The 24,367-nt window shown below is 38.7% G+C and overlaps 1 protein-coding gene across 8 annotated transcripts in view; it reads left to right on the plus strand.

Moving 5' to 3' along the window:
- NRXN3 (neurexin 3) overlaps window positions 1-24,367 on the plus strand; it is a 938,203-nt gene that overhangs the window by 831,983 nt on the left and 81,853 nt on the right. For 7 of the 8 annotated variants that reach the window (XM_090141455.1, XM_090141456.1, XM_090141458.1 and 4 more), the window contains one exon: window positions 1,741-2,048. In XM_090141455.1, coding sequence (XP_089997581.1) covers window positions 1,741-2,048 — 308 coding nt within the window. Of the gene's footprint in view, window positions 1-375; window positions 436-1,740; window positions 2,049-24,367 lie in introns of all 8 variants that reach the window. The other variant, XM_090141457.1, reaches the window with a different exon arrangement.

The following is a 24,367-nucleotide window of genomic DNA, read 5'->3' on the forward strand; positions in this document are numbered from 1 at the left end:
TTGTGGCTCCAGTGCACATTTATTGCTTTAACATACATAAAGATCCTCTGGTAAGTTTAAAACATCCTAAGATGCAAAATGCTGTGTCAAGTGTTTAAATGTTTTCCAGGGGAAGGGCACCCTCCTTTTTTATTTCTCATTTTTTCATCAGTGCGGTTCCTCCACCCTGATCAAGTCCTAGTGTTTCATTTACAAATCTGTGGGCGAGGAGCACAAGGGATGTGCAACTCACCTTCACATGTGTCCATATGTTGCACCTCTCCATACACTTTTGCTCAGTTAGCTAGGGCCCTCTCTGGGGACAGGAACTCCTTTCAGATACATTTCTTCTCTTGTCCCCATTCTCTTCCCCATGGTCCATCCTGTCACCATAAGATGATGCAACACCGCATCACCACTTGACTTCGAGACCTGCCACGACGACCACCAAAATTGGTGAGCTCCCCCTTGTATTTTGATCTGCTTTAACCACTGTCTGTGAATAAATGAGCAGTGGGTTATACTTTGTGCTTTGCTACATGGTGGCTTTTTGCACTTCTAGTCAGGGTGGACTAGAGAGGAAGTGGTGAGTGAGAACTGGGGAGTGGGAATGGGAAGGGGACACGTGGTACAAATTTCATAAAAGCAGGAGAACACAAATATTTGAATGGTGATTGTCTTGATGATGTTTTGGCAATCCTTCAAAGCACTGCCTATAATTCAATAGATTCCAGCTGGTGTGGTCCTAATATTCTGAGGAATAGTGAAATTATAGGCACTACCTTTGCACTGCATGAAGCAATTTATTTCTTAGCATAATCAGTCTAGTCCAGCCTGGGACATAAGCAATATTTATAGAGCAGACAAGGCTAAATGTGATTTAAGTGGCCTGCAAAAATAGAATTGACAATTGTTATAAGGATTTATTTTTTTTTAAATGTATTTCTTATTACATATTATATCAGTCCATTCCTAATACTCAAGGTGTGACCTTGAATAAAGTATTTAACTTGCCTACTCTTGAATCTAAACATCTGTAAGTGGGATTTACATATAAGGCTTTCTGGGATTTAGTTGTTATCTTTATGTTTCAAGAACTTTGCTCTTCCAGAGACATCATGATGTTAGTGTTTGCTTTTTCCTGGTTTTAGTTTTGTGAGTCTTCACAACAAAAAAATTTTCAGGTGGAAAATCATGAATAAGCCTATCTTAAGTTTCATATACAATCCCTGTATAGATGGTGGTTAACACAGTTGATCACCAATTTTTCTGATGTTCTCTCCTCAAGTCACCCCTCAACACCTTTACAATTTTAAAAGTGGTTTTATGAGACAGTTCCACCCTTTGACCAGTCAGAAGGGAAGGTTTTTTAATGGGTTAAAGCTTGACAGGTACTGTGATTTGAATTGATAGTGGGGAAAAAAGGCCACATATTGAAGTCTTTTTAGTAATTAAAGGTTGGTCCAACTCTAAAGGAGTGGGTTCAAGTTTCTGACTGAGTCAAAGCTCCTCTGGATTTTTGATGCACAAGTGGCTATGGATGGATGAGGGTTCAGGTGTTCTTGCTTTAAAGATAATCTCTATTATTAATGAATCATAGGCAATACATTTTCATATTCTATTTCTACCCTACAGTCTTCATAAACACTACTGAGAATGAATCTACTTCTTTGTTGTCTATTATTTCTGGCCATGATTCAATGTAAGGTACAAAGTAAAGGAAATGTCTAGCAATAATGTTGTTCCACCCCCCTTCACTAGGACGACAGTTAACGATCTTCAACACCCAGGCGCAAATAGCCATAGGAGGAAAAGACAGAGGGCGTCTCTTCCAAGGCCAACTCTCCGGTCTCTATTACAATGGCTTGAAAGTGTTGAACATGGCAGCAGAGAACAACCCTAACATTAAAATCAATGGAAGTGTCCGTCTTGTCGGGGAGGTCCCTTCCATCTTGGGAACAACACCCACAACCTCTGTGCCACCAGAAATGTCTACTACTGTCATGGAAACCACAACTACAATGGCCACCACTACAACCCGAAAAAATCGTTCACCACCTAGCATCCAGGTGAGTCAATTGGTCTTGTGTGTTTCCTTGGGTTCTTAATTAGTCTCATTTCTCTGCTCACTTGTAAGTTCACTAGAACTGTTATCTGAATCACGTTCCATATAACTCTCAATTTTAATGTTTTTGTGAAGATAAGTCAACACACCATGTGCTGTCTTCTTGTGTTGGTGAACAAACTCAATGAATTACACCTATTTATAATAATGTAATAATAACAGATTTTGGTCCTGTTCAACTGCAACCACATTTAGGTAAGTAAAATTGCTCCAAAGGAAATTAGAACAAGATTTTGAAAGTTTTTTCAGTTGGATATACTGTGAAATGTATTGCTAGAGAGTAACAAAGCCTTACAGGGGGGTGTGCATAGGTTATTTATCACTATGATACTATATACTGCTGCAACACTGATGTTCATAATGGAGAGAAAAGCAATGGAGCATTACATCTTGGTTGAGCCATTTTTCATTTTCCTTTTACAGCCTTCCCTTAGAAAATTTTGAGAAAACACCATCTAGATCCCTTTCTTGCAAAATGAAGTTGCTCCAATATAGAGCAATTTCAGCATCTTTGGTAAAACACATTCCTATGATAAACAGATCTCAAATATTCTGGCTTGGTTGTATAAACGTAGTGTGTTCACACCTAAAAATGCAGTGGTTTTGAACTACTTATTTGGTTATAGCCAGACAGTGGTATTGATTAGAAATAAAAACCTTATATTTGCTCTTCTTGTGTGTGTAGGTTAAAGAATAATGTAAATAACCAGTTGAGTAGTGGATTAGTATTTGAAAATCATTTATTTGAGTAGTATACTATCATGTTATCAACTGGGATGAAGTACATGTTTTAAAATTTTTATCTACATAAGATCCTCATCAAGTAGAAGTAATGTGCTTTTGTTGACACTAGTGTACACTGACTAAGACACTACGTTGTGATTATTGATCACAGAGTGCCTTCATTAAGCCCCTAGAGAAGGGTATATTTTTGTCTGGTTAGAGAAAAAATGTAAATGATTCCATCTCCTTCTCTGAAACGATTTCTGCTGCTTGAAATGGAAGAACCTTATGAAATTAAGTACTTTGAAATCTGGAATCATGAAGTAACACACTTCTACTGTTTCAGAAGATTTTATGAGTTACTGGTTGTGTTTGTGTATATATGGCTGTTCTCTTTATTTTTTAATCTAGTACTGGTCACTGAAAATACAATATCGTCCTCTTAACTATATTAGGAGGTCAGGCCGCACCCAGAGTGCTGTGTTCAGTTCTGGGTTTCCAAGCATAAAAGAGATAAGGAACTACTAGAGAGGGTCTAGAAAAGGGCCTCTGGGGTGGCTGATACATCTATCCTATGAGGAGAATTTCAGAGAGCTGGAACCATTCAACCTGGAGAAAAGAAGGCTCAGGGGATCTTATCAGTGTGAACAAACACAGTAAGGGAGGATATAAAGAAGACAGAGACAGTCTCTTTCCAGTAACGCCTGGTGATAGGACAAGAGGCAACCAGCACAAACTCATACACTGTAGGTTCTGTCTGAGCATCATTTTTTCACTGTGAGGGTGGGCAAGAACTTTTGAGTCTCCATCCTTGAAAAGGAGATCTTTAAAAGCCACCAAGTCTGCTCTGGGTGTCCCTGCTTGAGCAGGGATTGGACCAGATGGAAAGAGAGGTCCTTTCCAACCTCAACCATTCTGCAGTTCTGTGAGTTATTTTTGCTGCAGCAGAAAAATGAATTTCAAGCCAAGTTTTAGTGTTGCCCCAACAACTTTGGCACTACATCCAGTTGGTAGCAAGACAGAGACTGATTGAATTATGAGACTCAAACACTCAGTAATCATTTTTAAAACTTGCAGCCAAATAAAGAGAAATTACTCTAGGTTTCTTCCCTGTTTGTCATAAACTGTGAAAGAATTAGTATTCCTTCTCCTCAAAGGCTTACTCTAATTTTAGAGAAAATTTTTGTATGATTACATCTCCAGAAGAATGCAGTGCTGACCAGATCCTGCTCTTGTTACTGTAGTTTATTGGAAATTTTCTATGATTTATAAAGGTAACAGAATTGTGTTTAGCTATAGGAATGTAACAGAGAGTAGTACTGGACTTTAGTGGTCTGAGTGAAGCTGGAAATCACCCTGCAATATTTGATGAGGAAATCTTCCAGAAAGCTTCCTGCCTGAGCTACGTGGTAGTTCCGTGGGCCTGTAGAGACCACTGTATGCCGAAAGTGCATCAAAAAGATTTAATAAAGTGTCAAAGTGCTTCTAAAAACATGGTTAGAGCAATGATTTCCTGGATACACATGCGCCACAACAAATGGTCTCATCTTAGATGATATTAAAGCAATAACTCTTTGACACTTCATGCTGCCCACTGAAAGCAAGATAAAAGTCAATATGTATCTCCATTACAACTTTCTGCATTTCAATACTGGGGCATTTTATTGCTGCCACAGCACAAATGGCTCTACTTTCTTCCTTACTTTTGGTAGAATTTAATTCTGTCAGCTTGCAATGCATTATTTCTGCAGTAAAAGTGAGAAGAAATTGTCATTTTCTTTTTGGGCAGTATCTCCAGCTGTGGTTTGAGATGCCTAATGGTTATTTTATGCTACTGTTAGACATCACCATTGTCAGGCCTGCTTACAACTTTAGATCTAAGTGGTAGAAAAATCAAATAGAATGAGTTGGTTCTTTGGGGAATGTTAAATATAGCCACCTGGGGCTATGTGCAGTTAGTTATTACCCTACTCCAGCTTCTCTTCCCTATTTTCCTCAGAAGTAAGCATTTTTGCTTTACTTTCAAGGCCTTTCTCTTTAGCTCCTTCCCTTCCCATGCTTATCAGCATTATTATTTTGGGGGGGCTCACTTGTTAAATTTGATCATAAGAATCTTTCTGCTTCCAGTTTACCATTTGCAAGGCAGAACTATGTTATACTTCCAGCGTCACTGAAACCTTCCTTTAACCATGGATGAAAAAGTTTTCGGTGATTATGCTGATGATCTGGGGTAGCTGTTTATCAAGCTGATTAATATTGTCACATTTTTCATCCCTTAATTCTCTTTACTTTTATTCAATTTTCCTGTATTTATTTGTAATATAATGTTTTGTACTTAAACTGAAAACTCTGTGCGTTCAAAATGAACTTTTTACTCTGCATGAGTACACTACTTAGCATGGAAGCATTCTGATTCATTGCAGAAATACCAACTAAGATACAAAGAAAACTATCTAACACCTAATGTCAAAAATCAGGTCAAATAATTATTATTACTGTATTAGAACAGTCTGTGCTATTTGAATTGCTCGTTTTCATATGTAAGAAGTTAAAACTTCTCCTTTTTGAAATGTGTATAAAGCTTGTGCAAAATTCAAGATCCGTCATCCCAAAGTAATACAAAATCCAAAACAATTTTAGTTGGATTTAGATTTACGTACACTTGCTGGTAAATACAAAACAGCAAAACTGCAAAGACTTCTTCTGTTTGTAGTGTGCATCAGAATATCTCCTGCAATTTGTTAACACTGCAAGTAGCATTTTAGACCACAGTTTTACTTAATGAAAATGGGAAAATGAAATGCTTTAAAAATACACTGTATATACACAGACCAGTGACATACTATACAATTTGCTAAGCTCCTTGATGTGGGATATAGTCTTAAACAAACATCCAAAGCAAAGAAAAATGTTACTAGAAATATCATGTGGCAATAGCGTTAATATTTAAAATTTCTATAACTTAATTATATTTCAAAATGTATACTGTTTCTGCAAGGAAATGAAACTCAGTTTAGTGGAAGACAAGAAGAATTTGTGTGAGAAATGGGTGAGTTGTATAACTTCATGGTAGTAAAATTGCTGATAGGAATGTGTCTGTGATTCAAATATCCTTCAGAGTGGTCCTGAAGGACAATAAAAAGAGATCTGCTTCAGATAAGCTTCTGGAGGTTCTAGGGCTTACTGACCTGGGACAGGCCCCTAATATGTCTGCTCCATGGGGTCATAAGACCAAAACCATGGAAAAATTTCTGTGGAAAAGAAATCAGTATCCTTCTGGGAGGTCAGATGGATTATTGTCCAGTGATGTGGTAGATGTCCTGCCTCTGGAGACTTTCAAGGAGAGGCTGGATAAGGCCCCATGCAACCTGATCTGGCTGTGGATGTCCCTTTTCATTGCAGGGGAGTTGGACTAGATGGCTTTCAGAGGTCCCTTCCAACTCTGATTCTGTGATTCTATGATTATGCTGTCCGTGAGGAAGCAAAAAATACGTACTCTATTGAAGATCTGGTGCATGTCTTAATTTCTTGTGCCAAGATAAGGATAATGATGCTTGCCAAACTGTTCAATTATAGCTTGGGGTTTAAAAGAATAAATTATCTGTGGGTGTTTTCAGCTGTGATCTTAAAGTGACAACATGACAGTGTATGACATACAGTGTGCAGAATGTTCTTTATAAAGAATAGATGCGGATTTCTACCCATTATCCATGTAGAGTGTCCAGCCCATTGGTATGTCTCTGAATAAGTTTCTCAACCTTTGATTTTAACCATTAGTCATTCCAGCCTGTTAAATTTATTTTAGGTGAAGGCTCCAATAATCTTGATTAATGTCTTTCCAGAATATGCAGGTCCAGGCTAAATCATTTCTTTCTGTATATCTCACAAAGGAAAATAGCACAGATTTGTCAGTCTAATTAGACATTTTCAGTCAACTAAGACAAATACAGTTGTGTCACACTGATCTTGCCAAGGTACTTTCTTTAATACTCATAGATAATAACTTGTGGGGAAATAGATCGGTCTTTAATTTATTTTTTGCTTCTTATATGTCACTAGTGACATTTTCATTCAAAGACTGTAAAGTTCTAATGAAAAAAAAACCTTTTTCTTAGTGTCTGCTTTAAAGATGGACTTCATTGGCCTGTTGGTACTGCTTGAGAATTAGGTGGTCTGGCCTTCATCCCTCCTTGTCTGCTTTTTCTTGAACTGCTTTTTTCTTAAAGAGACCAGAGATTCTGACTTGTACCTTCTTTCAGATTAGCATCCTTTCCTCTGACCAGCAGTCTTATTGAGTGAAATCATAGATTTACATTTCACAAGCATAATACACGAAATAGCATTTGTCTATTCAATGTCACATCTTTTCTGAAGAGATGGTCATAATGTGGTTTGGAAGCTGGAGGGGAGGGTAAGTTATATTTATTGATGTAGTGATGAGAACATTCAAAATTACCTCTTGTAATTTGAAATATGATCCTATATTTTCATTATTTCATTCACCTTCTGTGGAAAATACACGTGCTGCTCTTCTGAATCCAGGGTTTCAATACCCATCCAAAAAGAGAATTCTTCTTTTACTGTACTATTATTTTTCTGAGCTGCCTGTGCTTCCAGGTGCTAACAGGTATGACAGTGGGAATAAACTTAGTTCTGTAATTCTCCTTAAGCACAATTACACTAGCACAGATCATTGCATTTGTAAAACAGCTCATTTATGTCCTGATGATTGCTGTCATTTATTGACATTATCAGCAGTGTTATTTGGACATTGAACTTGATAACTATTGTGAGTTACAAATGGAGACCTGGTGTGCTAGCCTGGGCTAGCACTTCTCTAGAAATTTCAACTTTTTTTTTAGATTTTCACTGGTAAAATTTCTTGTCTATTTGTGAAGAGCTACTTGAAGTATTTCCTTGATTTCAGGTGACCGAATGCATGTTCTTTTCTGTAATAAAATGATAAGAATCTGTAATAACAGCTCTAGTAAACTGATGTGGATCTTCTTAAGACAGGCAGGCATTCATTTCTCAGATAGTACTCTTAATAACATCACTGTGCACTTTTTTTTTTTAAGGCACATTATCCGTTTGTGCATTTAGACATGTCATTTGCCCTGCCAGAATGGATTCTTGTAAGTTATATGGAAGATTGTTTTCAAAATCTGATTAATACAGTATTCAGAAACTAAAGCTATTGTAGTTGACCATACACTTGATCACAAGCAAAATGATAGTATAGAAAAAGTCTTTTGTTCTAGGCTGGTTGTGCAGCAACAATGTGTGATAAAGACTTCCAGTACTGCAAAAACAACTGGTTAGGAATAAATGATGTAGAATGAATGGTTGTAGTTCAAATATGGTTGTAGTTCAAATATAGTTGTAGGATTGGATCACATATTGTTAGAGTGTATCTGCTCTGCTTGCTATTTTTATATATAAGGAAAATGCCTAGAAGCTGCAGACATTTCCAGAAAACTTCCCGTGCATACAGTTCCATTTGGATTTTTTTCTTTTTTTTCTTTTTTTACAAGACTGGCTGAGAGGTGGGAATGTACTTCTTACCTTTCCTAACTTATACATGGATGACTGTTGAATTTAGAAAAAACATCTAAGCTGTTGTGACACATCCACTTTCTGAAATCTCCTAATTAATGCACTGGGTTCTATGATGTTGTTAACTAGCAAAAACAGAATTTTGCTAGTTTCATCTGTAGGTAGATGGACACATTTGTAGATTAATTGTCACTAATTTACAAGATATGTCTATCATGGTATGTCTCATAAAAATAACTATTAGGAAGATGAGTTATGTAATTACCATTACCTTTTCTTCTCCTTTAGACACTTTAAGAGCCGGTGGGATGTAATTCATTTTGACTGCAATAATTACTTCTATTATAAGCTTTAAGATAAAAATTTGTTTATAGTTTGTTACAAAATTTCTGCAGAAAAATAAAGCCTGAGTGGTGAGGACTTGGATTCCAGTTTCCTCGGTATTGCAGATGCTCCCCTTGTGCTTTCTGAGGATGTGTTTTTGAAGAAAATTTGGTCTTTTTGTCTCTTTGCTCTTATTGCTTTGAGGTTTTCTACTGGTGCTATGCTGCCTCTTTTACTGTGTCTTGGATGGGGCATACCGAAAGAAATACTGTGGGTAAGGACAGTTCCAGACATAATGATAATTTGTTAGGAGTCCTGAGCCAGAGAGTAGGGAATATTAGGAATACCCTGGTGGCTAAATCTATCAAAATGAATAGAGAAAAAATAACTATTGAGCTATAGAAAAGGAAATAAGAGCCAGAGGACAAGATACATCTTTCTCATAAAGATATGGGAAGGAAACAGCAAGACTTAAATGTGAAGAGTGACATGGCTAGAAACAGTAGGATGATGCTTTAGGCAACTCTATTTTGATTAGACAAAGATTTGGAGAAGAGAGATACTCTTATCCATATGGCTTAATAGCCACTCTTCTACTTTTTAATCTCTCCTTTTGCCAATCTGTGTCTTTGCTACGGATAAAGGAAAGTCTTTTTTTGCCAAGCTGGCAGGGACTCATTTCAGTAGGGCTGTTGGCAACCCTACTCTGAGGACCCATGGCTTCTTCTGTAGCAGTGCACAGTCAGGCTGGGTTCAACTGTCATACATTTTAATAACACCATGTAAAAAACCACCTCTTCTCATTTGCTACAGCTCTTTTCTGTTAACTGCTTTGGAACAGGAAAACTCACTTTTAATGTACAAAGAGTCAGGTCACGTAAGGAGAAAAACATGCTGTACTTCTAAGACTCAAACGATATCCTCAATGCCCAAACCATACAGAGAGATTTGCTCAAATAGTTTCAATTTAACTTGATTATAGTGTCCTTTTTTTCTGAAAGATGACCTCCAATGAAACTGTAAGGACATGAATGATTTTAATCTGTGGTAACAATGGAGAACCAGTCCTGCCTGACTCCAACAGCATAAATATACAAAATGACAGATTATCCTGCTAACCCCCTCCCTGCTGCCTGAGCACACACACACACACTCAGTAGCACACAGCAAAATTCAAATTGGTCTTTATCTTTCATCTACTTCCCCAGTGATTAATGCTGCTCTTACTGGGAGACTAATCAAATGAGGGGAAATATGGAGAAAGAAATATGTGTTTCTTAGACTATCATTATCAGTTTATTATTTCTTTAATATATTTTCCTCCTGTTAAAAGAACCTAATGTACTGACACAGCAGGAATGAGGAGAGTTCAGTGCAGATTTGGTGACAGGAAGATGAATGGGCCAGGCCTCAGCAAGTGGAACACGGGAATGTTGCAGGAAGGTAGTGAACTACTGAGCTGCTGTGAGATTGTGGCATTTTACCTAAAAAAAAAAAAAAAGAGGCTGCAGTGTTGTCAGCACTGGTCCTGAACCAGGAACCTACTGGCTTCTAAGTTCAGGTCCTTCACATAAAAGCTGTCAACAAGCCTCTTCTCTATATTGTTCTTTATTTTCCCTATATGATGGGGGGAAAAAAACAAAAGGATATATTGGTCCTTGTTCTGTCTCATAGACAAGTTTATAGGCACTATACTGATAATGTGGATAACACTCTGAAAATTCCCCCCAAGCGTTGTATTCTCCCTCCCTCCCTTCTGCCCTGTCTTTAGCATTATCCGTTCATAGTGGTGCTATGACCCTCTAGTTCTAGCTTTGATCCTACAGATCCATACAGCACTGAGCAGAGAATTTATTCTGAGCCGTGGTTAAAACAAAACAAAAAAAAGATTATTTGAATTGGTATGGCTTAGATTTAAGTAGAATATCTGTCTTCAGAGTGAATAGGAATGGATCTTAATTGTCTTGCTTCTTCAGGATCTTAAAAAAGTGGACTTAAAGAAAAAGCTATGACCCAAACAGCATGGGTATTGAACTATGTATAATTTTTGCTACTGAAAAACTTGTTATATGCTTTCTCTAAGCTTCACGTGTGCTTCATGTTCATTATTTTCTTTTCCCATTGAGAAGACCCATGCAGAAAGGAGCACCTATAATAGTAATAATTTGTTTGGGATTAAGGATCATATTTCCTCTCTTATTTCTTACTTGTTTTAACAAGTGCAGCCACTTGCTTTTTTTAAATATATTCTTTCTCTTGCTGAGATTATTATGATAGGTACCAAAAATGAGATTAGACTAAAAGAGTGACTTGGTATCTATACTATAGGAGCATATTTTCATATGATCAGTGTTCTTTTTCATCACTTTTCACTGTTGGCATAATGTTCTCTGTCTTCACAGGATAGATTCAAGACTTGCAAATAAGTTTAGAGTCCAAAGCTTAGGCACAATTATCTTAGCTCTTAGTTTAGGCAGCAGAGAATGCTCTCTCTTTTTATTAACGCTTACATTAGCATGTGGATCTCCAGTGCCCAGGTTTGTTTCATTGTGATGGACACAACCTATTGGGGATACTGGGAAGGATTTTCAGCTGCTTGATATAAAAAGATGTGGCATGATGGAAAGCATAAAGATGGGAGGAGAAAGGAAGATGGTCATATGTAGTGTGCTTTGTGGAGGGCTGTGCATATGGCTTAGAAAGATCAACAGTGGTGAGAGCTTGCAGAGGGCTTCTTCCCCCACCTCATTTCAGACTAATTGGAAAGCACTGTTGCTTGCCTGAAGATGAATAATTCTTTGGTGCTCAGATGGCTGATTACACATTGTCCTTCTGTTTGTGGACTCAAGCATAGCGGAAAAATTTCAGGTTGTTTGGCTGTAACATTTGTTACCCTGGCAAGAACCAAGAACAACTTACAGTCTGCTTCAAAAAGGTTTGGTGCTTTTCAGATTGCCTCTCTGTTAGTGGTTGCAAGTTGTTTTCTTTGTCTTTCCTTAACTTAAGCCATGGAAATGGTGTTACCTCCTGCTCCATGTGTTCCCTGGGAGGAGGCAAGGAAGAAGTTGGAAAGGAGGGTAAGAACTTGGAGGTGGATTGCTAACAAGCATAATCTGCAATATTCCTTTCTCCTTAGGAGATGCTGTAGCAACTGCAGGGAACTGCAGCCCTGCAGTCTGTGCCTTCCTCATTTCTGACAGTTTGTTCTACAGTACGAACCAGGTCTCTGGCTAAGATTCTGAATCTGAATTGCGTCTCACTTACTCAGTTATTTTCTCTGTGGAATTTGGGGACCTCTTCTGCTGCAAGTTTTGGCAGGAGTTTGTGCTCTTCTGCTTACTGTTGCAGTAGTGAAGTCTGGACATCAGAGGCTGCCAGAGGATTAGAAAATTAAATGTCATCATAGCTTCTGCTGTGAGAGAATAGGATGAAAGGAGGACAATGCAATCACCTTCCTTGAGAGAGCTGCAGACAGAACAGAACAGAGGATGTAAATAGCTGTTTTCAACACCGAGGATCATTCTAGAGGCAAAGGGAGACAGTGGCATAAGCTGGCTCCTCCTCTGCTCCCTGATGACTGGGAAAAGAGAAACACCACTATCATTTTTAGGAAAGGAAGAAAGGAAAACTTAGGGAACTATAGGTCAATTAGCCTCATGTCTGCGCCTGGAAAGATTATGGAGAAGATTCTCCTGAAAGAGATGTTAAGGCACACATGAAAGGAGGTGATCCAAGACAGCCAGCATGGTTTCAGTAAGGGCAGATCGTGCCTGACAAGTCTGGTGGCCTTCTCTGATGGAGAGACAGCATTGATGAGCAAAAGAAAGGTGACTGATGTTGTCTGCCTGGATTTGTGCAAGGCCTTTGACATAATCCCACTCTGCATCCCCTACGCCTGAATTGCAGAGAGTTGGATTTGAAGGGTGGACTATTCAATGGATAAGGAGCTGGTAGGGTGGCTACAGAAGGTTGTGGTCAATAGCTCTACATCTAGGTGGAGCCAGTCATAAGTGGTGTTCTCCAGGGGTCTTCAACATCTTTATTAATGGTTGAGAGTGGGACTGAGTGTACCCTCAGCAAGTCTGCAGAGTGGTGCAAGCTGACACAATAGAAGAAAGGGAAGCCATCCAGGGGGACCTGGACAGACTTGATAAGTGGGCCCACATGAACCTAGTGAGGTTTCAACAAGGCCAAGTGCAAGGTGTTGCACTTGAGTCAAGGCAATCTCATGTATATATAACCTGTGGGAGAATAATTAATTGGGAGCATCTTTTCATAGAAAGATTTAGGTGTCCTGGTGGATGAAAACCAGCACACGAGCCAGTAGTGTGCACTTGCAGCCTGGAAGGCCAACTGTATCCTGGGCTGCATCAAAAGAAAGGTGGTATGCAGAGTGAGAAGGTTAATGTTCCCCTCTACTATTTTCTTGTGAGGCCCTGGTGGAGTACTGTGTCCAGGCCTGAGATCTCTAACACAATAAAGATGCAGAGCTGTTGGATTGAGTCCACAGGAGGGCCATGAAGATGATCAGAGGGCTGGAGTGGAGTACCTCTCTTGAAGAGAGAGGATGAATGGAGAGAAGTTGAGAGAGCTGGGCTTGTTTAACTTAGAGAAGAGAAGGCTGTGGGGAGACCTTTGTGGCATTCCAGTACTTTAAGGCAGCTTATAAAGTTAGAAGTGGGACCAACATTTTATAAGACCAACAATGTCTTATAGTGATAGGACGAGGGGGAATGGCTTTGAACAAAAAGAAGGGAAATTTAGATTCGATTTTAGGAATAAATTCTTAGAGAATGGTGAGGCACTGAAACAGGTTGCTCAGAGAAGTTGCAGATGCCCCATTTCTGGAGGTGTTCAAGGTCAGACTGGATGGGGTCCTGGGCAACCCCATCTAGTGACTGACAATCCTGTCCACACTAGGGAAGAGGGGTGGGATGGGGGGTTGGAGCTTGACGTTCTTTTAAAGTCCCTTCCAAGTTAAGCCATTCTATGATTCTCTGATAATACATGAAAATCTGGTAGCCAGCTCTGTAGAATATTTGAAGAGATGCTTCTTTTTGTGAAAATGATTGTTCCTTGTGAAAACACCAAGTAATGCTATAGCAATAAGTTCACATAATTGAAGAAGGGTATGCTCATAACTGCTTGCTATTGGAAGTTGTTCACATATACCCTGAAAGAGACATGGACTATCCTATAACTCTGATACAGTGTCCATAGTTGGACAGTGTTTTTTCTCGTCATTGCTTATACTGATTCCTACCTAACAGGATCATGTTCTTCTGGTTGCCTTTTCTGCTCTATTTTAATTCATCTGGCCTAATTCTTGTCAGGACAGAGCAGCGACATTTGGGCTGTAATCCACCTGGCAGCTTCAGCGAAACCAGTTTTAACTTGATTGATCTTATTTGGCATCAAAATGTACACAGTTATTCAGTCACTCCTGTCCTCAACTCAGAATTTGCTTTCCTTCTTGCATATAATTTAGGGAAATTTGTAATTCAGTTGATGCCAGTTAGAGGGTGTTTTCTAAAGCAACCCCATTAGCTAAATCTCAGTAAGTAGATCTTTGATTCTTTGTCTATAGCAAGATAAATGTGTGAATTTCAGAACCCCTTGACTGAAATTTTCAGCCTCTGGGATGGATAGATGATCTGGAGCCTATTGGAGCATTGTGTGAGTATGCTAACATTAATGAAAACAATATTAACAAAATTTCTCTCCAAAGCACCTTATAAACCTGTATCTGAGGAATGCTAATTATACAATGGCACCTCATTCTTGTTTAATAGTGCATAACTAAGCCAGCAGTGCTGTTCAGTGAAGATGCATTCAATATGACTATGAGCAAAAACATATAGAAACAATTAACTCAGTTGTCATTGCATCAGGGCACCACCCCTTAATAAAAATTGCGTATTTTAAAAAAAGGTTGCTGAATAGTCAAATTATCTCAATAAGATGGTTTTCTCACCTCAACAATGGCCCCTTCTGACATGAGAGAATCCTTCTTATCTGCATTTTCTGTGTGTGCTTTGTGTATCTTCTTAACCTGCATGAAGAGTTTTTTTCCACAGAGACAAGTAATAGATTTTTTAAAATTTTTTGTTTTTTTGTTTTCCAAAAAAAGAGAGGTAGGTCTGGACAGCTGTGAAGCAATGTCCAAGTCAGGTGTAAATTAACTCCTTTCAGGCAGTGGAAAGCCTTTTCCATAGTAATTTGCCACAGTGATTATTGAGAAGTAGAAAATTTTGGTTTAGACAAACTAATTCACACGTGACTCCAGATTAACATGATTTTATTGCTAAGTAGTTATACTGCATCTGTTTTCAGAGGCAAAGCTGGGATTCAAGATTGGCACAGGTGTACAGACAGCACAAGTGGCAGCTTCGGTGGCAGAATCAGAGACAGCAAATTATAAATGTTTGGGACTCAAAGACTTCCCTTACTAAATATTGCAGTTTTATATTCAAACATCTCCACTCACTCCTTTAAGCTGTCTCCTGGCAGAACTGACAGATCAGGAAATATACTTGTACTGAGCTGCTTCAGGTCATAGGCTGTGCTCAGTGCTAGCTTCTGTAGATGAGCTGGTTGCACTGTTTGCTGCTTCCCAAAATGGAGACAGAGAGGCAGAGACACACATTCTTCACTGCCCTTGCTGCAAGGTTCTAACCTCTGACTGGTGGATGGGGCAAACAGCTAGGGATGCTTTCATCTTAAACCACTGCCTGAAGAGTCAAAAACAGTGTCTGTCAGAGCTTTTTGCTATATATGGGGTTATTTCTTAATTTGGCAATATTTCAATGCCCTTGTAATGGATGCCTTCTTGAAGTTTTTCTGCGTAGTATTACATTCTGTGGTGCCAAATGGAAATACATATCCAGAGCTTTCAATGGAATATGGTACTTGTTTCAACAGAATATCCATTTCCTCAGGTGTATTCACCTAATAACTTATTTCTGGGAGTTTCTTCTGTGGCAGCTCTGCAACTTTGAAGTCCTTCTTGAACCAGTGAAAGATTTTCATTAGTTGTCAAGGATTTTCATTAAAATGTTCTGTGGCTTTGACCTCAGAGACCAAGTTGGCATCCCATGAGAATGGTTTATTCATTGCTCCTTCTGTACCAGGCTGAAATCTTCAGGCTTCTGGGGGCTTTCTTTCTCTTTAAAAAAGAAAAGTCAGGTGAGCCTAATTATTTTCCTGCCCAGGAGAGCAATGTTTCTGATTAAAATACACCTCAAATGGCATATCTGCCAGGCCTTCTTGCTAAGGCTGAGATGCTTGCTGTGCTGTTCAAGGCTTCTGTAAAAAGATGAGTTCACATGTGCTTTCCAGTCCTCTGTGTTGTCTTTATCTTTAGACCTGGAAAACATATCAAAGAAAAACCATTCGTGTCAAACTCTGGATTTTTTCTCCTAAATTAAAAAAAGGCTTTCTGAGACATGGTGCACTTCTGAATGACCTCCTCTGTGCTTTCTGAAGCCTCTCTGCTGTGGAGCATTTACATGCTATCAGTGGCAGCTGTCTTTCCCCAAAGAATTCACAGTACCATTGCTAGACTGTCAGGGCCTTAACCTTTTCTGTCTCAGCTTGCTTCTTTTTTTTTTTTTTTTTCCTGATTCCTTTTTTTTTCTCCCATCTTGTGCCATTACATCACATCACACTGTCTTTCTCCTTTCTTTTGCAGCTCTTCTACAAATCCCCACTGCTTTTTCTGTGCTTACACCTTCGTTTATTGTAAATTCAGCCAAATACAAAACTTACTCATTAATATACAATCAAAGACGTGATATTGTTTTTCTGAGTCCCACAAATGGTAGGAGTCCTGCAGGATCCCTTTCCCCTTTGAAAAAGCTGTGTCCTTCCCACTTCTAGCAGGTTTGCAAAGTGCAGAGATTAAGTTATTCCCTGTAGGGAATGGGAGGCATCTGCCTTGCAGGGCTACTCCCAGTTTGAGTGATGCAACAGACAGAATCTGAGATCCTGAAATGGGCAGACGGTTTAAGAGAATGTTGTTACCTACCTAGTGCACCTACTTTTGCATATGTATGCTCTGTTTTTCTTGGACAGTCCCTGACTGCTGATTCCCAGAGTGTGAAGATTGACTGCCTCATAACATGATCCTGGCTAAGGATCCTGCAAGCACTATTTGTGAAAACTCCTAATCCTTCCAGAATGTTTATTACTCAATTTGCCATGGTAATACAGCAATACATTTCACAGAATATAAAGTATTGACATTTATTTGTTTAAAATCAGTTGCTTTTTTTTGCCCTAGTTTTTTATTACTGCACAGCGTAAATGGGACCTCTCTCAACTGTACCTATTATTTTATGTTTTTGTAATTCAGTCTTCCACTTTTTTCTAAACTATACCATCCTAATCCATAAAGAGTGGCAGCCTAACACAGTATATAGTGGAGAAGCAGGTTAAGTCAGCTTTCATTAAACTCCATGCTTCTATGTAGAATGCTCTCACTCCCCCACAACTGCTTACTTTAAAGCTGAATCATATGTCTTCACTGTAGTCACTGTGACTACAGAGTGGTGAAGTCTTCAGATAATTAGAAACTGAAATAATCTCTTTCAAACAAAAATTAAACTGATGTGAATTGGAAACAACCATGTACAAAAAGAGCAATGAGAAAGCAAGCTTCTAATCTAGCTGTTACTGTATAATAGCTTTCTTTTCTTTTTATGCTCTCTTCTTTGAGAGGAAATAATCAAGGTCCAGTTTGTAACTGTCATCTGCTGCTTCCTGACAGTCTAAGCCTTATGTGATACCTAGCGCAATCAAGGGCCGTTTCTTTTCTTTTAGGAAAGCAAGGCCTCATTTCACTCTTGAAATAAAGCCTGTCTATCAGGGATTTTTGATTACTGTGGAAATAGGTAGGCACAATAATCTGGGATTTGTAGAATTGTGTCTGTTCCATTCAGTGCCTGCTCCCTGCTGGTGAGGATTTCCTTTCTGCTGAGGAGTCCTGTCTCAGGGGCTCTTGATGAAGACAGACTATGATCTGATCTTTGCAGATAGGGTGAGAAAGCCTTACATTTGTTCTTGATTTCTGATGCTTGCAGTGCTAGAGCAAAACCAAAATTCTGCCTCCCTGGAATTGCTTGAGATCATTCATCAGTTGAAGTAGCTGGAAAAGCAAGAGGCATGGGTTTAAAGCCTCTGAATATTCACCTAGAAATTGAGCCATAAAAAGAGAGGTGCAACAGTAAAATGTAGTTTTGAGTTGTATTTAAAAGTAAGAATGCTTCCAAACTCATTCAGGATTGTAGCTGAGTGGAGAAGTAGTAGCTGCCTCTGGAGATGTGTAGCACTGAAGCTGTCCTTTCTCATTTCTCTCATCCTTCATGCAATCTACCTTGTGTCCTTCATTCCTACCTGTTTGTATTTTCATGGTTACTCCTGCTGCTCAGATGTTAAATATATTCTGCTGTTCAGAGATAGCAAGTACAACCCTCGCCCTTTGTGTTTATGTTCTTCTTCTGCTTTGTTTTTGTTTTGTTTTTCTGAGATAACAGTCCTATTGCATTCTTTAATTGACATACGCCTTCTCTACTACAGGGCAGTGGATAGGAGAGCAGATTAAACTCCCTAGACCTGAACTATATGATAATAGTAGTCCTTATAGGAAAACCTTACATGAGTCACTTAGTCAATTCCCCAGCTATTACAGACATTAGTTACTATCTCTTCAATACCATTATGTTTCCAAATTTTTCCTGCATTTCAGCATAATATTAATCTAGGTGTTTCAACTTGCTGTGCACCTAGTATTTCTAGGCTGAAAAAAATACTAATTGATTGCCTGTATTAGTACTATTACTTTTTACATCTGATGCATCTTTCCTCCTGTAATCTAAAGATAGCTCCCCTCAGTTGACACTTCTTCATGAAGAACAGTGGGAGACGCTGACAGTACCAAATACCCTTGTTTGGAACTATTTATTGTTGTTTTTTATCTATTTATTTATTTATAGCACAAGAAACCGAGCAGTCAGAAGAGATGAGCTCATTTTTGGACACAGTAGAAATGAATGTTACCCTTGATAGAACTCCATTTGTTAACTTGCAAATTGAACATACACTTGTCTTAGTTCACAAGCATGGTCATATGGTAAAATAGGTGCTGTTTTCCCTCAGCCTGTTACTGCAGAGATAAATGAAAATGCACATACAGCTCAGCATTTGTCACTGCTGGGTTTGAAGCTAACCACAGCAGATGACAAGCTGTGCATGCAGTGCATTCTATTCTGAGTTATGTAAAAATAACTTTCTTTTCTCCTTCTTTTCTGAATGCTGACTGCTAGTCTTGTCCAGCCTTGTTCTTCCAGAGCCTTACAAGAGCAAGCACAAACTGGTTAGGATTTCTTAGACAAACCTGGAGAAAAGCAGCTGGTTACATGGTTATTGCCTGACACAGTCCTTCCACTGCAGGGAACCTGGATGGCTCTTTCCTGTGGCTGGAGTCACAAAAAGAGTATTGGCCTGAAAAAAAACATTAACTAGTCTCAGATTTGAGCTGTTTTGTTTTTATGCAAGAGCATTCCTTTGTGTTCCATGAAGAATCTGTGGTGATGTCCCTCCATCCATCTCTCTTACAGTGTTTTAGACTAGATAAAAAGGATGACCTGGAATTCACTTCTTTGGGTCATTGCATTTGTTTAATTAAAATGAGTGCTAAGAAAATAGGTGGCCTGAGCTGCAAGCTAGAGATAAGAAAAATTACGAAAGATTCTGAGCACTTTCTCTGTCAAGCAAAATGTAGTATCATTCTCTTTAGGCCCACAGTCAAGTTATGTTGCCGAAATTACACTTTTTCTCGCTAATGATAAATTTTCTATGAGCTTTCTTGCTGTCAAATATACCATATACTTTTAATGGTAGTACTCAGTGAGCCTGTGCCCAGCTGGTCCTTCGTGAGTTTTTTTGTTCCTCATACATATATGTACATTCAGCTACCTCTTTGAGCTATGTAAAACTGTAATGTATCCATGTATCTGATGGTTACTAACAGCTACCAAATGCTGTTAGAAACTATTTGGGCTGTCAAAATTGAATATAAATGTTGGACTGATATTTGAGGCAGTGTTGGAAAATGGAGATATATTACCAAATATTATCTGTTTGGATTAAAATATCTCATTGAAACTTTTAATGGGAAGGGGGAGAACTTTCACTCAATGTCATTTCTTAACTTCACTATTTCATTCCTGTCTCACAATGACTTTCTGTCACTTTATAGTGAATTCCAGTTACCTCTTATCAGCCTCTGCATGCTCTTATGTCTGGTATCTGCGCCACACAGGAAAAGGATTATTGCTTTTCCTAAATTAATAATTGCAGTACTTTTCAATTCAGTGATAATTTGTTTGTGTCTTAGTTTCTGTGAAATCTTCCCTCTATAAAGCATTCATTTTATTTAGAGTTTGAAAGGAATTCTCCTTTAGCACTGCAGACTTGAAACTCCAACAAGTTTTGTCATCTCCTGACATCAATGCTCTCGAGACGGTTTTGCCTCTTGTTTCCTAATTTTTGCTGAATACATAAGGACCCTCAGGCTGGAATGTTGTATTTCCCCTCTCTTTCAAGTCACATATCTCAGAAACAGACTGTCCCCAGCTGGAAGGACCTTAAAGGTGATTCAGTCTTAGAGCATCACAACAACTTTTAATACTTCCTTGGTTATTATTAGATGACAAGTTTCTGCATTGCTGGCATGTGTAAGCACCAGTGATGCTATGTTCACTGAGGTGGAAGGAATGTTATAAAAGATGATTCATTTTGGTAGTATATAGCTTTTTCTTAACCCCTTCAAGACTTTACCTGCTTTTGAAAGGAGTGAAAAAGCCTATAAATAAGAGACAATTTATTGCTTCCAGGTTTCCAGAACGCATCCAGACATTATCATTTGTTAGACTTTCATAGTTTGTGTGAAATGAGTGGGTAGGTATTATATTGTGCCATAATTTACAACTGATTTAGTACACTTGGCTCTAACTGCTTTCCTTCTTCAGCTGTCGAAGTTTTCAGTAAACCTACCAGTGGTTCAGGTGTGAGGCTGAAGTGGGTCAATCTGTTGGAAATTGGTGGTAGTGCTAACCCATGGTTTGATAGAATTGATTCTTCATTTGTCAGGTGTGACGCTGTAGTGCCATTCACCTGCACAGGAGAGTTGATAATATCTGCCATTTTCATGCAAAGCGCTGGACATGGCATACAGTTCATCTCTCGGTTTTAGACTATTTCCCCACGCTGAATACATAAGCATTTGTGAACTGCCAGAGATCTAATGCTTGTATTCTGGCACCATCTCCTCTTCATGGAATCCTTCCCTAAGAAAGAGAGTCAGAAACCCAATTTGAGGTGCTAAAGGGTGGTTGGCCACCTGCATCATTCTCAAAGGGCTGAAGTAAAATAATTGCTAGGGTGAGGGTTCGAGTTAGGTTTGGATCTGTATTCTCAATCTAGAAAATTCAAGTTGGTCACATTCCCATGCAGCCTGAGAGAAAAAAGTGGGGTAAACATAAAAGTCAGTCCTTTGTAACATCTGCTGTATGAACTGGGATGCCATCTTCCATTACAGACATTAAACTTAGTATCTGAGCCACTGCTCTTCCAAACCAGAAATTTTATAGTTTTAGTGGAATTAATTGGACAACTCCAATATCCTAAACTATCCTTCTTCATTAGATGAGTCATTCAATCTAAGAACAGTTGCAAGCTTGGAAATTTGAATGGAAACTGAAAGTACATCACTTGGGAAGCTACTGGTCACCTAGTTTTACTTATAGATATAGATATATATGTTGTTGCAGTTGTGAATATCCCAGATCGTTCTGAAGGAATGGAGTAACTCTGCAGAGGATGTTCATGGTGCATGAACAGATAAATTCCTTAGTGGCTGCTTAGCAGTGAAAGTAGGTTTGCACAACCCCTGTTGCCATCTTCTGCCTGTAGAGTATGTTTGCCACCAGAGCAACCCAAAGGGCAGAGATGATGCAGTGGTAAGAAAGTGAAGGTTGGATGAACTTATTTGATGGCATTGTCTGTTGCCTGGCATAAGGACCAGTGATTGCACAGAGCTAGATGTGCTACACTAGAACTTGAAGGAATGATCACATCAGCCTAGGAGTTACATAAATATATTGAAGCACTGCCACAATAACTTGTTTGTTTCAGGTCAAGGCACTGTAAATGCCGCTAGGTATCAGATCCAGTAAAAACATTGGCTGCCTTGACCTTTTTAAACTAATAAATTGTGTTGCAATCAGTTGTACTCCTTTTCTGTCACACTCTGTCTCTCTTTCTCTCTTCCTTTAATTTATGCACTTCATTGATAATGCAAAGGCTTTTCATTATGACTGAGAATAGCAAAGTTATTCCATAGGATTTCTTTTATTGACAGATAGATATGAAAACACGATAGAGAAATTTTTTGAGCAATATTTTATTTACTGATTAATTAACTGAATGTTAGGGAAAAGCTCTGCACTTTGGGTATGGATATGGTATTTTTAGTAAAATAATATGAACATCACATACTTACATAGTAGTAAGTAAGTTTATTTGGTTTAATTTATTAAAGAATATGGCGATTTATCCAGTCCTTGAGCCAAATCTGCCAAAACAGCAGATAAACTAATTCATTACTTGCAGTATATGGAGTTTAATATATACCTATGTATATAGTACTTTCCATAACTTCAGAATATGTTACACTAGCAATCACAATTTTGCATATTCATGTATTAAAGTTTTGAAGTGATAACCTCTGTCCTTTTATGAAAGATCCCAGTAAGAAGCATAGATATTAAGAGTATATATGTTCTATAACCTGAAAAGCGTCCTGGACTGAGAAAGGAGGGTTAAAGCTTTTAAATGGAAAATCACCACCTAAAATTTTGTTCACAGTGTTAAAATCTGGAGCTTGTTAACTGACATATTCTCACTTCTACTTCCTGTATGTGTACACACTGAGAACACGGCCAGAGCAGAGATTGAACCAGTCCCATTAAATGGCACCCATTAAATGAACCTATTAAATGTGGAGGCCAGGGATAGATGGCAGTGATTGAAGAAAGTTTGCTTGCAATAAGAAATCTTTGGTCTTTAGCACTGCTGAAATTCATTCTTCACAGAATCACAACATTGTAGGGGTTGGAAGAGACCTCTGGAGATTGTTGAGTCAAATCCCCTGATAAAGAAGTTCTCTACGGTAGGTTACACAGGAAAACATTCAGGTGGGTTTTGAATATTTCCAGAGAAGGAGAATCCACAACCTCTCTGCACAGCCTGTTCCAGTACTCTGTCACCCTCAAAGTAAATAAGTTTTTCTCCATGTTCATATGAAACTTCCCGTGTTCCAGTTTGTGCCCTTGTCCTGTTGCTGGGCACCACTGAAAACAGCCTGGCTCCATCCCCTTGACACCCTCCCTTTAGATAAATGCTCGTAAGGTCCCCCCCTCAGTCTTCTCCAGGCTGAACAGTTCCAAGTCTCTCAGCTTTTCATCATAAGAGATGCTCCAGGCTCATGCTGCATGGGAGATGTTCCATGCACTTGCCAGACCTTTTCAATTAAAGATGCTCAAAAGGGTTGTTCTTAGAAGAATATTTCCAGTGCTAGAAGTATTCTATTGAAAGCTTAGTTGAAGAAAACATGTTCTCAACTCTGCAACTTATACAGGTTCTTCATATATTTCATCTATGCAGCTGTCAGTGTGGTCATACACAGGAGAGGAGAGGGAATGATTTTCCATCAAATGGCTGTCCTGCTGTTTTTTATAATATTGCCAGTCAGAAGCCTATGGAGTAGAAAATGATTAATTACTGGCTGGGAAGAAAGAGCTACTTACTTTCCTATTTCCCTGTGGAAATAGCAGAGCTTTGATGTGTAGGTTGATCCTAGCGTAACAGGCTCTCCCAAAGTCTTTGACACTGGGGAATACTCAGCAATGTTCCAGGAGCAGAAAGCCATATCTAATTTGCATATGAATTCACATAAGTATTTTAGCCTTAATATATTCCTGAAGCAACACTATTTTATGCTCTTCTGTAAGAAACCACCCGCTACTGAATCAACAGCATTTATAACAGAATTTTGTAAAAATGAGTTGTAGGGCATTTCAGTATCTGCAGTGAATCATGAAAATGCATATCGCCTCCTCTGATCCTAGCTTCCTGACATCTTGCTCGTTCAATCTGGTGAATGATGTAAAACTCCAAAGGAATAGTACTTCTATCTCCTACCTCTTGTAATAACTAGCGGTCACCTTTTCTCCTGAGTTCTCTCTCATTCCTGCTTTTCTCTCTAGCCTGTCTCTCTATTCCTAGTGACCCAGGATCACTATTCCAATCAGAGAGGTTGTGATCTTCCTGCTTCCTAAGGGAAAATGTGTTTTCCAGGTGAATAGGTTAGGCTGATGAAATGTGAGATAAAACAATTGTTTCAGCCATATAATCATTGTCTTTAATACAGTGCTGGATAGCACTTGGGGTTTGCAGTAGCATGGTACAAGAGTTCTCTCACATAGGACATACTCAGTTCTTTGATCATAAGGCAATATATATGACAATGCCTATAAACAGAGTAATAATGTAGATTTATATGGTAATTGCTTGCTGTGAGTCTAGGGTACTCATTCTGAA

The sequence above is a fragment of the Phasianus colchicus genome, chromosome 5 (genome assembly GCF_987193195.1).
Source record: "Phasianus colchicus chromosome 5, bPhaCol1.hap1.1, whole genome shotgun sequence".
Taxonomy (NCBI): Eukaryota; Metazoa; Chordata; class Aves; order Galliformes; family Phasianidae; genus Phasianus; species Phasianus colchicus.